This window comes from Alligator sinensis, unplaced genomic scaffold, assembly GCF_000455745.1.
Source record: "Alligator sinensis unplaced genomic scaffold, ASM45574v1 scaffold744_1, whole genome shotgun sequence".
Taxonomy (NCBI): domain Eukaryota; kingdom Metazoa; phylum Chordata; order Crocodylia; family Alligatoridae; genus Alligator; species Alligator sinensis.
The window spans coordinates 545775-558847 of record NW_005842241.1 but is presented as its reverse complement, the minus strand read 5'-3'; the positions used below and the strand labels follow the sequence as shown (position 1 = coordinate 558847).

Here is a 13073-nt window from a genome sequence, read left to right as displayed (position 1 = left end):
CAGGTCCAAGGAATGCATTACTTTTTCCAGTAAAGCATGTTTGTCTGTGCCACATCTTTCAGTGCCAGAGGCCTACATCACCTCTCTGGAGAGTCCTTCAAAGATTAGGCTATTGTTTCTTAACCTTTTTAGACTCTGCACCCCTCATTAGACCCCTTGGGAAATGCCAGCTCTTAATTCTTCTGCTTGAGAACTTGGAAAGTCAGAAAGTTCTTAACTCTGTGGATTCTTATTTGAAATCCCTGGGTTTATCTTGTGAATAATGTTTGCACACCAAACAGTACTAATATTTTGTGGCACCCTTCAGCACCCTTGAAAGTATCTCAGGTGCCCTAGGGTGCTGTGGCACCCTGATTTGAGAATCACTAGAGTATGGCATAGGCTAGAATAGTGGGGAACATTTGCCTCCTGGAGAAGCTGTTCCATTGATTGGAAAATAATTCAGATTTCAATAGGTTAGAGAGACAGCAAAACAGTGAGGTCCCCACCTCCAGTCCTCCAACCACCAAAATAAAACAAAACCAAACAAAAACCAAAACAACACAAAAACATGTTGTTCCTTGTATGTGTTGAATTTGGCATAACTATGCTTGACATTTTTAGGTGTGATTACTGAGGGTGTGTTTTGTTTAGGACTCTTGCTGCTGGGTTTGGCCTCTGACTATTCTGTGTGCTGCAGGTTAGGTTTGTGTGCCTAGAAGGAAAACTTGAGTACTGAAGGACTTGGACATGTGTGGGCCTATGCCACAGTTGAACAGCAATTTTGGAGCTTCTGTAATTAAGTTCTTTTTTGGGTTTGTTTTTTTTAATGGACCTAGCCTTATGTCCTTGTCAAATTTATTACAAAATCTTTTTTTTTTTTTTTTAGTAAACTTGTTTCTGTCCAACATATGTGAGTAGAGGCAGACCTTTAAGCAGTATTTTCTTGAATGCACTTGCTTTCTTAAAGCAAATGTGACTTTTGATGAGGTGTTACTGTGTTTTTTACTGGACCAGATCACTACTGTATGCTGTGCTAATACAAACATACATGAAATCATCTGGCCACGGCTAGGCATTACAGAACTGGGCATCAACCTGTAAGTGGAATAAGTTAAGTGCTGTTTGTTACATGAGGTGTAGTCTGATAAGATCAGAACAGAGCATGCCCTACTCAAGTATGCATTCTTTAATGAGTCTTCTTTGGCTGTGCAGAAGTTTATATTTCCACCTTTTTAAGATGGTATAATTCTCAAGCATTCTAAGATACACTTTTTTGAGAGAGCAAAGGCTTCAGAGTATCTTCATATTTGCATTGCTGAAATCTATTCTTGGCAATACAGGTTTTTAAGTAAATAAAACTAGCTGGAGAGAAGCCTAATTTATGAGAGAAGATGCATTTGTTCTTTTCCTAATACCGATTTTACGATTAAACACTTGGAAATAATCTAAAACAATACTCTTCCCCTTCCCCATCCCTTTAATGAGAAAAAAAATGCTCTTGTAAGTTTGGGCAATGTACACCATGGTTGCCATTGACGGACTTGAAACTTCAGTTAAAAAAAAATGTAACAACTTCCTGTGCTTGTAAAACCAAACCAAACAACACCCCCCCCCCCCCCCCAACCCCAAAACAAAAAACCCATAAAAACTTTCAGACTGCTGAGTGAACACAGCATTTTGTCTTAAGATCCTTCAGTGCAGTTTGAGAATCTGTATCTCTTTTAAAGCTCTTGCTTGGGTATCTAAAGTGTCTTATCCTGCTTAGCCCTCTGATTCTCTGAAGATGATTACAGTAGTTACTGTGGGTAAAATGAAAACTGCTTTTTTGAATATTGCTATACTAGATGGGACTGGAGGTTTTGTATAGCCTAGTTAGCTACAAGGAACGAGTAGGCCAGAGAGAAATTGAAGCCTGCTGTGGAATTCTTATATTTTGAATTTACTGTCTCTTTCAATTTTGGGTAACTTCTACCATTCATGTTTGAATACATGTTACAGAGAAGTGTTTGGGAACATTTTGCACTCCTATAGACATGTGGGGAGCCTGCTCCGATGCAGTAGAAATCCATTGCATTGGAGCAGACTTGATTAATTAAGTCTGCTGGAGCACAGAAATTGATGGGCTCCAGCAGCCTTCCATGTCATGTGTATCAACATCCTCGCACTGAAAAAATGTTCAATGAGCTTTAGTACAAAGCGCCCCGCTGTCATTTTTTCAGCACGGGGATGCTGATACACGTGATGCACGGGTGCTTTTAATTAGCACAGCTTGCTAATTAAAGTGCCCAGTGCTGCATCCCAAAGCACGTGTAAAAATGCCCCTTATGTTCTTTTCTCTGGGGTAAACAGCCCCATCTCTTTTTCAGTTTTTCTTTTGCCTCAGAGGCTCTTCCATCTGACTATTTTTTCTTATTTATCTCAACTCTCTTTTTCTTTTTTCTTTTGCTGTGTTCTGAGGTGGTGGGTGACCAGACCTGAACATAGTCAATCATGTGCTTTTACCTTTTATAATAAAATTGTAGGTAATTGGAAAATGTTAATACTAGAGGTGCACTGATATATTGGTCCATATTGGATTGGCACCCATAAAAGGAAAATTGACATTATTGGCAATCTATTTGTTTATTTAGTCTGGTATAGCCAATAATGTCACTAATTAAATGCCATGTGTGTGCGTGCAGCCACAGCATCCATGTGCCCAGGAATGTAGCCCAGCAGCTTGGAGAGCAGCATCCCATGGGGGAGGCATAAGGAGAATGCTCCCTTCCCCCAGATTTGTGCATAGGGTGAGGGCCAGCTGCAGGCTCGGGGCAAGGGGCTGTGCCAGCCTCTACCTGGCAGTCGGTTGGGCTGGGGCTGCACTCAGGGTGGGGGTGGGCAGCAGCAGTCCTGGGAGCTGGGGCTATGGGGTGGGCTACAGCCACCCCAAAATTCACTGTAGTCCCCCTTCCCAGTTCTGCTGCCGCCCACCCCAAGCGCAGCCCTAGCCTAGTCCTTCTGCCAGGAAGAGGCAACACAGCTCCTGGCCTTAAGCCTGCAGCGGGTAGCCCGCCCTTGCCCTGTGCACAGATCTGGGGGGCACATACCCCTCATGCCTCCCCTGGGGGTGTGCGCAACAGTAAGGAGCTGTGCCCCCTCCCTGCCCCCCTGTACTCCCCGGATGAACTGCCCATGGCTCTGTCCCTCGCCCTGGCTGGGCAGCCCCAGCCCCATTGCTTCCCTCACTGTGGGGGCCTTGATTTACTCCCCCCATGCCCCTACTCTTGCACAGACTTACTGGCCGTATGCTGCTCTCCAAGCTGGTTGGCTGTGGGATTGGTGTTGGCTGATATGGCTAGTTAATAATTGGGCATTGGTATTGGCCAAAAAGATCTTTGTTGCACCCCTAGTTAATACTAACAGCTTGATAGTTTTGACTGTTACATAGTCAGCTAATAGCCTTCATGAGATAACCACAGTGATGACCATGTACTTTCTGGCTTGAAGTATCAAAGTAAATGAAGCTTTTTAATTTGGTGTGCATTTTTTTTCTTTTGTTAATATTGAGTTGTAACTTTCTATTTTGTTGCTAAGTGTTGTATCTTGGAGAGTAGCTCTTGAGGAGAGTTTCTAAACTGAGACTGTCAGTTTAGTGGTTAATTTTTGGCCTGCAGAGTCCCACCTGGACACCACTCCCCATTTGCTCTTGCTGCTTCTTGGATCTCTGGGTTCCTTCCTCCATCTTTTGCTTCCTTCCCCCTCCCCTGGGAGTGGGGCAGCGCAGCCCAGGGAGACCCCTAGTTACTCAGAAGTTGGACAGTACCTATGTTAAGTTAGTATTTGTTAACACCCCCTCCTGCTCTCGCTTCCCCAAGGTTACAGTTATGAGGTAAAGTTTTTTACCTTGCAGACTTGGAGGGTGGAAAAGGAGAAACTTTATTAAGAAATGAAAGGGGCGGGGCGGGGAGGAAGAACACTAAGCTACTCACAAATAGCTGTAATTTAATACATTATATACTTTCTTTCAGTGTGTTGTACTTCATTCAAGATGGTGCCTTATAACTTCCCGTTCATTGTATTCAGCTATATATGATCCAAATGAGAAGGTAAGTTGTAAAAATTTTGGATATATTGTAACGTTAAGTAAGGCTTTCCAGTGCGTCTGTCTTCAGTGCCAAAGCTTAAACAAAAAAACCCCAAGTCCTTTTCAGGATATTTGTGCAATAACCAGAATTGTTGCAGCTTGTTCATGTCATGTAGTCCCAAAAAAATTTAGGTACCTATTTCAAAATAGCTGAAGTATAGGGACTGCTCCTTAATACACTGAAAGTTAGGGTGAACAAAAGGCAGTAGAAAGAACTTTGCATTAGCAGCTTGACCTTTTTAACATTTTAAAAATCTAATCTCTTACCTCTCAAGCAGGGAGAAGAAGTTTTTTAGAGCTTGTCTGACTATTCAAAAATGCAGCTGGTTCAATAAAAGGTATCACCCACAAAAATTCTTGCTTTTCACATAATTTCTGGACCATCAGAGCTACAACATCATTCTAACACTTCTATGAGATCTTAAAGTGACTTAATTTTTGGTGAATTTAAATATTTATTACAAGCCTTGAAGTTGTTTCTTAATTGAGACCTTCTCTTTCCTTCCCCTTGTACTTTTCATAGAGCTACACTAGCAAAGTCCATGAAATTAGGTGCTTAGTTTCCATTCACACATATTAGTTGTTGATCACATAACCACATATAAGGGAGATAGGGGCTCAAACTTTAATAATAATCTACAAAGGCGCACATAATGATGCTCAGATATAATATTAAACTAATTAGCTAAGACGTTTTTAAATGACAGGGCTAAAGAGAAATATTACATATTGCTTAAAAGGAGTATGTAACTTTTTCTTTCTGGACACAAAGATGATGAGTTTCAGCATCAGGAACAAGAATCCAGTATCTTCCTATTTAGTTTATTGATTGCAGAATAAAATGTGTCAAATATTTTTCTAACATTTTGATACTTGATGCGAGTCTTATCTTGCACGATGAAGCAGTTTATTCTTATTCAACTAAATATTCAGGCTGGGGGTTAAGTTTATTCATAATGTGGAGTACTCCACAATATGAAAACTTCGGAACAGAAGGTTACACTTCTGAAACTGCCTAAAGATTGGTTCCTGAAAGCCTTAGTTTGGATTTTGGATCAGATCCCTAAACACACAAAGCCAAACCACAACCAAAAATAAAGCGCTGGATGTTTTCACTCATAATTGACATTAGCACAAATTGTATCTGTTTAGCACCTCTCATGATTTTAGAATCATTTAAGTCCTGTGTGTTCATGCTCATGTACGCATACTTGTGTACTATAATTGGCCTCCCTTCACCTTGAACTATACATACAGCTAATAATGTGTAGCTCAGCTTGGCAGGATTTGAGATGAGAAACATAAACCCAATGTACAGTTATCTTGCCTAACTTTGCTGCTTTAAACCCAAGACTGCATTAATGCCCTTTCACTGAGTCATTCCTAAAGGTACTCTATACAAGTGGATTTTTTCCGCCTGGATTTTTGTTGTCAGCTGTGGTTCCTGTGGTGGTAACTCTGGAATAACTATAGATATCCTGAAGTCCTAGAACGAAATTGAAAATCTGGTGCAGTTAGTTGGCCTGGCTATTATTAGATATACCTGAACTCTTTGTTTTTACTGACTGCTGACCACTTTGCTTGATGCAGCATTATTGCACATTCTCAATGATGATGAATTTGCATTGAATGCTCGGCATCTAGGCCAAATATATTTTTTTTTTTTTATTTGGAGAAGGGGTGGTGAGATGGGGTTCACTGTTCTCTTATGGTTTATTATTTCCTAGTTTCAAGTGTGATGGTAATATGGGATTTCCAGGATGGTGAAACTAAACTGGTTCTTTGGCTGTAACTGCATGTATTTATTTAAATGAGCCTACTCTGCTATGTCAAGATATGCCTAAATTGATTTTTTTTTTTCTTTTTTTTTTTTTTTCGTGGGGAGGGGAAGAGTGTGCAGGGGAGGACACCGATGACTTCTGAATGTCTGTGACTGTAGAGATGGCAGTGGATCTTTGGTTTTTCTGGTTTGGGGGAACAGAGAAATCCGATTCCACCTAGGGCAACAGTGTTCACCCTAGTATTTTTAGGACCTCTTCCTCCTTTCCTTTCCTCCCTTTCTCCTTGCCCCCTGTTTTGGTAACACTATCTCGGGAGCAATGGTAGTGCACTGTGTGCCCTTTACAGGCATGCTTGCCACTGGGAGAAAAGAAAGTTAAAATCTTTTGTTTGAGACTTGGAAAGGGTATTTAAAGCTGGCCTATATGTAAATTGTTGAACTGCCTGTGTTGGATAGGGACTTGTGTGGTGTCTCTTGGGTTTGGTTGATATAATTATGCTAGTAAAAACACTAATGAATGTGTAGCCATCAGTACAGCTTATTTTAGCATGTGAATTTAAAATAAGCCACATCACATAAGCAGTTAGAGTGCTTACATGCTGGAAGAGTACTGCCACTTAACCAGTGCTGACATAGGTTGAGTGACAAACTTCTTAATGTAGGCAAAGTCTAAGAGTCCAAAGCCTGGCAGTAAAGCAAAAGACTCCAACTCAGAGTTGAAGAAACTTATACAGGAGACTTGATCATAGTTTCATAGCTCATATGAACTGATTGAGTCCCCCTTTCAGCCTGAATAATGAAGAAGGGACTGTAATGAGTTCAGGGACTATCTTAGTAGCAGAGTAGTTTTTGAAAGTTCTGTGCACAACATAGGCAAACCATGGTCATGTCAATAAAATAAATGTTGACTTGGTTGTGTCTCAGAACCCATATCTGTGTCTTTTCTTTCAGACCTTTGAGAAACTCCTCATTGCCAACAGAGGAGAGATTGCTTGCAGGGTAAGTTTTTAAGTTTCCCCTCTACCACCACCTCCATTTTTATCTGTGGTCTTTATCTGAAGTCTTTATTTTAAATGCAACTGTTTGTCTTTTAATTAGGTCATCAAAACATGCAAGAAGATGGGCATTAAAACAGTTGCTGTGCACAGTGATGTTGATTCCAGTGCTGTAAGTACTGCTAATTTAGAAAGATTTTTCTTCTTGAAATTCAGAAAACCCAGCTATCTGAATCCAACTGCCAGGCAACCTTGTTTACCATGATAAGCATGCTAGTAACTCTGGAATATAGGTATATCCCCTCTCTGAGACAACTGTGTATTTCAGTAGTGTGTGTGTTCATGTGTTTTTCACTAGGCTATCCAAACTATAATTGGTTGCTGCTAGGTTCCTGGACACAATCAACGACTCTACTCTTAGCTAGAAAGGGCAGAGAGGCCAGGAAAAGGGGATTAGTCTTGTATGCAGGTAAGAAACATCAAAAGCCTGTAGGCTAAGATAGAAAGAAGCCAAGGAGTGGAGCAGCTCCTGATGAGGATTTAAGCATCCTGGAGAAGGCCAGGATTAGGGGCTCCTAGCACAGATATTAAGAGGAGCAACAGGAAGTAAAGAGGTTTTTTGTTTTTTTTTTTTTTTTTTTCCCTAATGCATATGCAAAATATGACATGCTACCAATGATGATGAAAATTTTATCACAAAGGAAAGAAGAAGAAAGTGGATAGCCATTATTTAATTTTGACCACCAGCATTTAATTCTGGCTATGTTTTATTGGGGAGAGGGATGCGGGAAATGGTGTTTAAAATGAATTTCTTTTTCATTACTTTAAAAAAAAAAAAAAGGCAAAATGCAACTATATAAAATTACATACTCAGTAATTTGGAGCAGGAGCTGAAAGCTATCTAGCACAACCTGCATCTTGAAATGGAAGTTGCAGATTGGGTGGATGTGGAAAATAGTCTACTGTTCTATTACATGTGTTCATCTTGCCAAAGTTCTGATGTACGCTAAATTGGGCCTAGAGGCCAGGGACTAGGGAATGGGAATAAATTCTGTAGGTGTGTTGTGGTGGTGAACAGAGGTCAGCAGCTTAGCCCAATTTACAAGTCTTAGTTCACTCTGAAAGAGTAAACAAACAAACAAACAAAAAAAACCAAGAAAAGATCAACTTTATTTTACCCACCATTTTTTGGGGTGGGTCAGGGGAAGAATAAGATACTTTCAACCAATATTTTTATTTATATAAAGGGTATAGAATTAGTTATATACACACCAAGGTGATGGAAGTATTAGAGAATGTGCTGAAAATATGAAGCAACTGAGAAAAAAGAAATCCTGCTTTTACAATTATTTCCTCTTCAAACAAAAAACTAAGCGGAATTGTAATAGCAACAAAGACAAGATAGTAATGAGTAGCCATGGAGTAATGCTGCTCATAAGGATTTGAGTATATATAGAAGAGTAGGTCATGATGCACACTTTAGGGTCTTAAAATGCTTGGCTGATGCTTTAACCACAAAGTTCTTTTGGATAAGGCCAGGAAATAAGGTTCTTTGAGCTATTTGAATGCAAAGTAGGTATCTCTAAAGTCTTAACAGGTTAAATGAATCTTCTTCACAGCAGGATAGCTACTCTCTGGGGGAAGAGCAGTGGGTTCTGCCAGAAGTTTTAATTAAACAGAAATCTCAAACTGTTTTTTTGGGGGTAGAGAGCAACCAGATGTTTCAGATGAGGGCAACCTCAATTTCTTTCTCAAATGACTGAAAACAGGCTTGGGATGAAAGTACCTCCTCAATTGTAATGATAGCACCACTGGAAAAAATGTTGCAAGGAAAAGCTAAGGAACTATTGCAGTACCTAACATAATTCGCTAAAAGTTTATGATAAATGAAGAACAGGCTGACACTAATTGGATCTAAACAAAAAAAGGCATACGATAAAGCAGTGAATGAAATCAAAATTTTATTTGGCATTTTTTAACACAGCAGGGACTCTATAACCATAGAACATAATAAACTGTAAATGACTAGAAAAATCCCATGGGAAAGTAATATAACTTATTTGAGCTCTGGAGTAAAAGATGACTAATCACACCTTAATGCAGTGATTCAGTTTTTTGTCTGTCAAAGTCAAGATACTCCAGGTATTGTCTGTTTCTATATCAAAGTATTTTAAAACACAAACATCTTTCATGTTAACTTTTTTCCATGTGAATTTAGTGTTTATATTTACTGCCTGTTAGAACATACTTTTCCTTGAGCAAAAATAAAACCTAGAGAGCCCATGCTGCTGTGGCTTTAGAATTTACAAGTGCTTTTTATTAGCATAAAACTATTAAATGGTATTCACATACCTCAACATTGCAAGATTGTCTTCTGTGAACGTGGTAGGTGCAGGGCTGTGAGAAATGGCTGTGTTTCGATTTGGTTTTGAATTCAGTTCTTTTGGAGGACGGTGATTCATTTCGGTGTTTTGGATCACTGTCCTGTTTCATTTCAGCTGAATCTCCTCTGAATCTGTTTCGAACGGGCTGCAAGGGAAGCTTTGCAGAGCCCTACCCATCCAGGCAGGGTGTAGCGGCTTGGGGCCTCAGTGGGGAACAGGATGGGGTCATGGGTGACTTGTCCGGGGGAGGGCGCTGCCCTCCGTGCAGTCAAGGAGACCCCTGCGTGGATCTCTGATCCCTGTTACACCAGGGTCGCAGGCCAGGGAAGCAGTGCAGAGCAGTGAGCAAGCCTGCTGGTCCCTGCCATGCGACTTGGCTCTGCAGGGAGCAGAGATCTGTGCTGGGGTCTCCTCACCGCTGCTGCCCACCCTGTGCTGCCTCGGCAATGTGGGGCTTTGTGGGGTGGGCAGCAGCGGCAGGGAGACCCCCGGCATGGATTTCTGCTCCCTGCAGAGCTGAGTTGCGTGACAGGGCAGCACCGTACAGCTGTTTCCCTGTACAGCCCAGCTCCGAAACTCCGAAATTTTCCAAAACATTTCTGAAACGTTTCAGATGCCTCGTTTTTGGTTTTTTTTTGGAGATGTTTCTGAGTCTTCCATTTTGATTTGAATTCGGTGTTTTGGGTGCCGAAGTGGCCTGAAACGCCTCCAAAATGAAACAGTTGCTAAAATTTCACACAGCCCTAGTGGGCAGCAGGAGAAACTGCGTGTCCTGAAAAGTGTTGCTGACTTCTGAGTGTCTTTTCAAAAATAATTTTAACTTTTTCTCTAAATTTTCAAGCAAAACCTTTTTTTGAAGTGTATGTAATATAAGAAGAGAGAGATCCCTTGGGGGTGTATGCATGCAAACAAATTTTGTATTGAGAGATGCACTGGAATAGTTTTTCCTACAATTTAAAAGAATGCTTTGAAATCATTGGTTCCTGTTGTCTTTAAAACTGATAAGGAAAAAAATTTAAATGTAGTGGAATCTAGAAATATTTATCAACTGCCCACTATTTTTTGAACAAAAAGTGTACCAAAGCTAGACACTTAAAGGTTTACTGTTGAGAGGACAATATTTGTATAGAGAGCAATGCAGAGAGCTGGTAGTAAATTAGACATGTAAAAAAAAAAAATCCAACACCTCCTAATGTAAAACCTGTCTATTCTAAAATGCGTACAGTTTTTTCATATTGAATTGTTACAAAGCAAATTATCTTGTTGTCACAAACTTATTCCAGTGCTTATCCAGGAAGAGAGCATTCTAGAGTTTTAGGTTTGGATACAACAGTGAAGTATGGGACTGAGCTAGGTTTCTGTATATTTAAAAAAAAACAAACCAAACCAACAGGAACAACACAACAGAAAACAAACAGACTTTATTGCTAGAGTTGTAGGGATTGACTCTTGGAGTGGAATCTGGTGCCATGAGAAGTGCCTAGACACACATACTTAGGGTAACCATACATCCTGGTTTGGCTGGGACACTCCCAGATTCCCAGGCCATTCCTGGCTGGTTGGTCAAAATTCCCTGGCCAGAGTCTGGCAGAGAGGTGGAGTGGCATGGTGCTCCAGGCAGATGGCAGGTAGGCACCGCTGCTGCTGTGCAGGAGCCAAGGTGTGCCATGTGTGGGTGGCATGGTGCCTGCTCAAGTCTGCCCGCCTTGTTCCTGCGCACAGTGCGCCTCCTGCCTGGCGCACTGTGCCACTCTGTCTCATCGCCAGACTCCAGCCTGGGACTTTTGACCAGTAGTCTGGGACTGGGCTGCGGAATCTGGGAGTGTCCTGGCCAAACCCAGATGTATGGTTACCCTACCTATACTGTGCATGTGAAGCTGGCTCCCTGCTTGGGGGAAAAACAAAGGCATCAGATGGGTCCCAAGACAGGAACATGTCAAGCAAGGAGCTGCCTGTAGCTAATATTTTATCCAAGCAGCTTTTTGAAACAGCAGTTCTGATTTAATAATTACAGTGACCCATTCCTCAGAGCTATCTTGTATCACCTAATGCTTTGCATTGCCCTTGCTGAAGTCATTTTAGTACAGTTCCACAAAATCTAAAATAACATCAAGCAGAAGAATCTGAATTAGCTTGATTCGTTAATGGCTCCTGGCCTTTCAGGTGGGTTTAAAAAAAAATGACTACCCACTTGACACTATATTAAGCTTGCATATGTTACTCTGTATGAAGAGGTGAACTCCTGTAGTCTATTGCCTGTGCAGAAGATGATTATTTGTTGGCTAAAACTGACTTAGCGTGTATGTTGTAACACTTTGTCACTGAATGGAAGTGGAGTGAACAGCAAGATATCAATGAAGCATGACTTGAGTTACTTACTGGAAAAATGTTGAATGCATTGGGGTATTTCTTATCTGGAAGTAGTGCTAATACCGGTAGCGTTCAAGGTTTTGCTGCTTACTTCTCCTGCTTTATTTATCCCTTGGATAAATATTCAGGGGCAAACAGCGTACCTGGATTTCAGCAAATCTCAGGTCTTCTCATATAATGCTTAGCCTCATCTTTCATAACATTCATGACATTATTCAAATTAGAAAGTTTATCCAACTGCTTACTGTAAGATGTTTCATTGGCATGTGTTTTCTGAAAGAATAGGATTTGATGCTCATGTTCAAGAAATTAGTATTTGACTTTGTAGGGGAAGCTTAGATGTAATATAATGTATTGTTCTATGCTCTGTGGTGGCTTTATGGTGCAGAGTAATAGTTGGCAGTGTTTTCCAGCTTTGGGTAGGAATGGCTTTTTTGGGTCCTAGCACTGGCCTGCTTTGGACCCAGCTGCTGCTACCCTTTTTACTTGCTGTTGCTTCTCTCTGCCACCTGGTAGATGAAGCTCATTGTTGCTCGGCTGTGCATGGTATAGTGTAGGCAATGTCCCTGCTTCCAGTTACTGCTAAAGCCCCAAGCTCTGCTGACTGGATCTGGCCCACTGGCTGTAGATTGCTGACTCCTGCTATAGAGAAATGACCACATAGAACTCGGATAAGACACCAAAATTGCTTTTGCTTGTGACATTTCGGAAAATACTGTGTTTACTCAAATCTAAGACGACCCTGTATTTATGACAACCCACCCCAATAATTACATTCTATATATGGAAAATTTATAAATTTGTTATAATTTTCCAGATATAGAATTTTAATTATTGGATGGTTGTCTTAAATTCATGTCCTCTCCCCTCCTCTTTCCCATTTCTGTAACAATGGAAGTCTTAACACACATTTCATAAAATAACAGGTTCCTTCCTGCATAATATATGAATGTGTTGAAGAATGTCCTTTGCATTTTTATTTATTAATTTATTTATTCGTTCATTCATATGTATATTTAACTTTTTTACTAATTTGAGGGGCAAAACAAATTATAATATCTTTTTTTTAATTAAAAAACCCCAATTTTTTTGCCCTCAAATTAGTAAAAAGTTGCTTTCTTTTCCTCTGCATTTTCAACTGCCAGGCTATGCTTCCACCAAATAGGAACATGGAAGACAAATATAAAACATGTGGAAGCACATCTCCACCCTGAGGCAGTTTATTTACTTGGGATGTCCCAAGAGTATCTGAATTACCCCAACCATTCAGTGGTCCAGTGGAACTCCAAAACCGTTGCAGCTGCTCCACTGCTGGGGATTGCTTCTCCATCAGGGATCACTTTTTTTGTTCTGTTGTTTGGGGTCCACCCTCTAGGGTCCCATTACTACTTTTGTTTGGGCTGCCTATGCAACTGCAGCTCTCTTAGACTGCGTGACCT

The 13073-nt window shown here is 40.7% G+C and overlaps 1 protein-coding gene across 4 annotated transcripts in view; it reads left to right on the top strand.

Moving 5' to 3' along the window:
- Positions 1-3993: 3993 nt before the first annotated feature.
- PCCA (propionyl-CoA carboxylase subunit alpha) overlaps positions 3994-13073 on the top strand; it is a 465712-nt gene continuing 456632 nt past the window's right edge. For all 4 annotated transcript variants that reach the window (XR_003094961.1, XR_003094962.1, XM_025208618.1 and 1 more), the window contains exons 1-3: positions 3994-4067; positions 6837-6884; positions 6984-7052. Coding sequence is in view for 2 of the 4 variants with exons in the window: in XM_025208618.1 (XP_025064403.1) it covers positions 7005-7052 (48 nt within the window). In the remaining 2 variants the exon portion in view is untranslated. The remainder of the gene's footprint in view (positions 4068-6836; positions 6885-6983; positions 7053-13073) is intronic.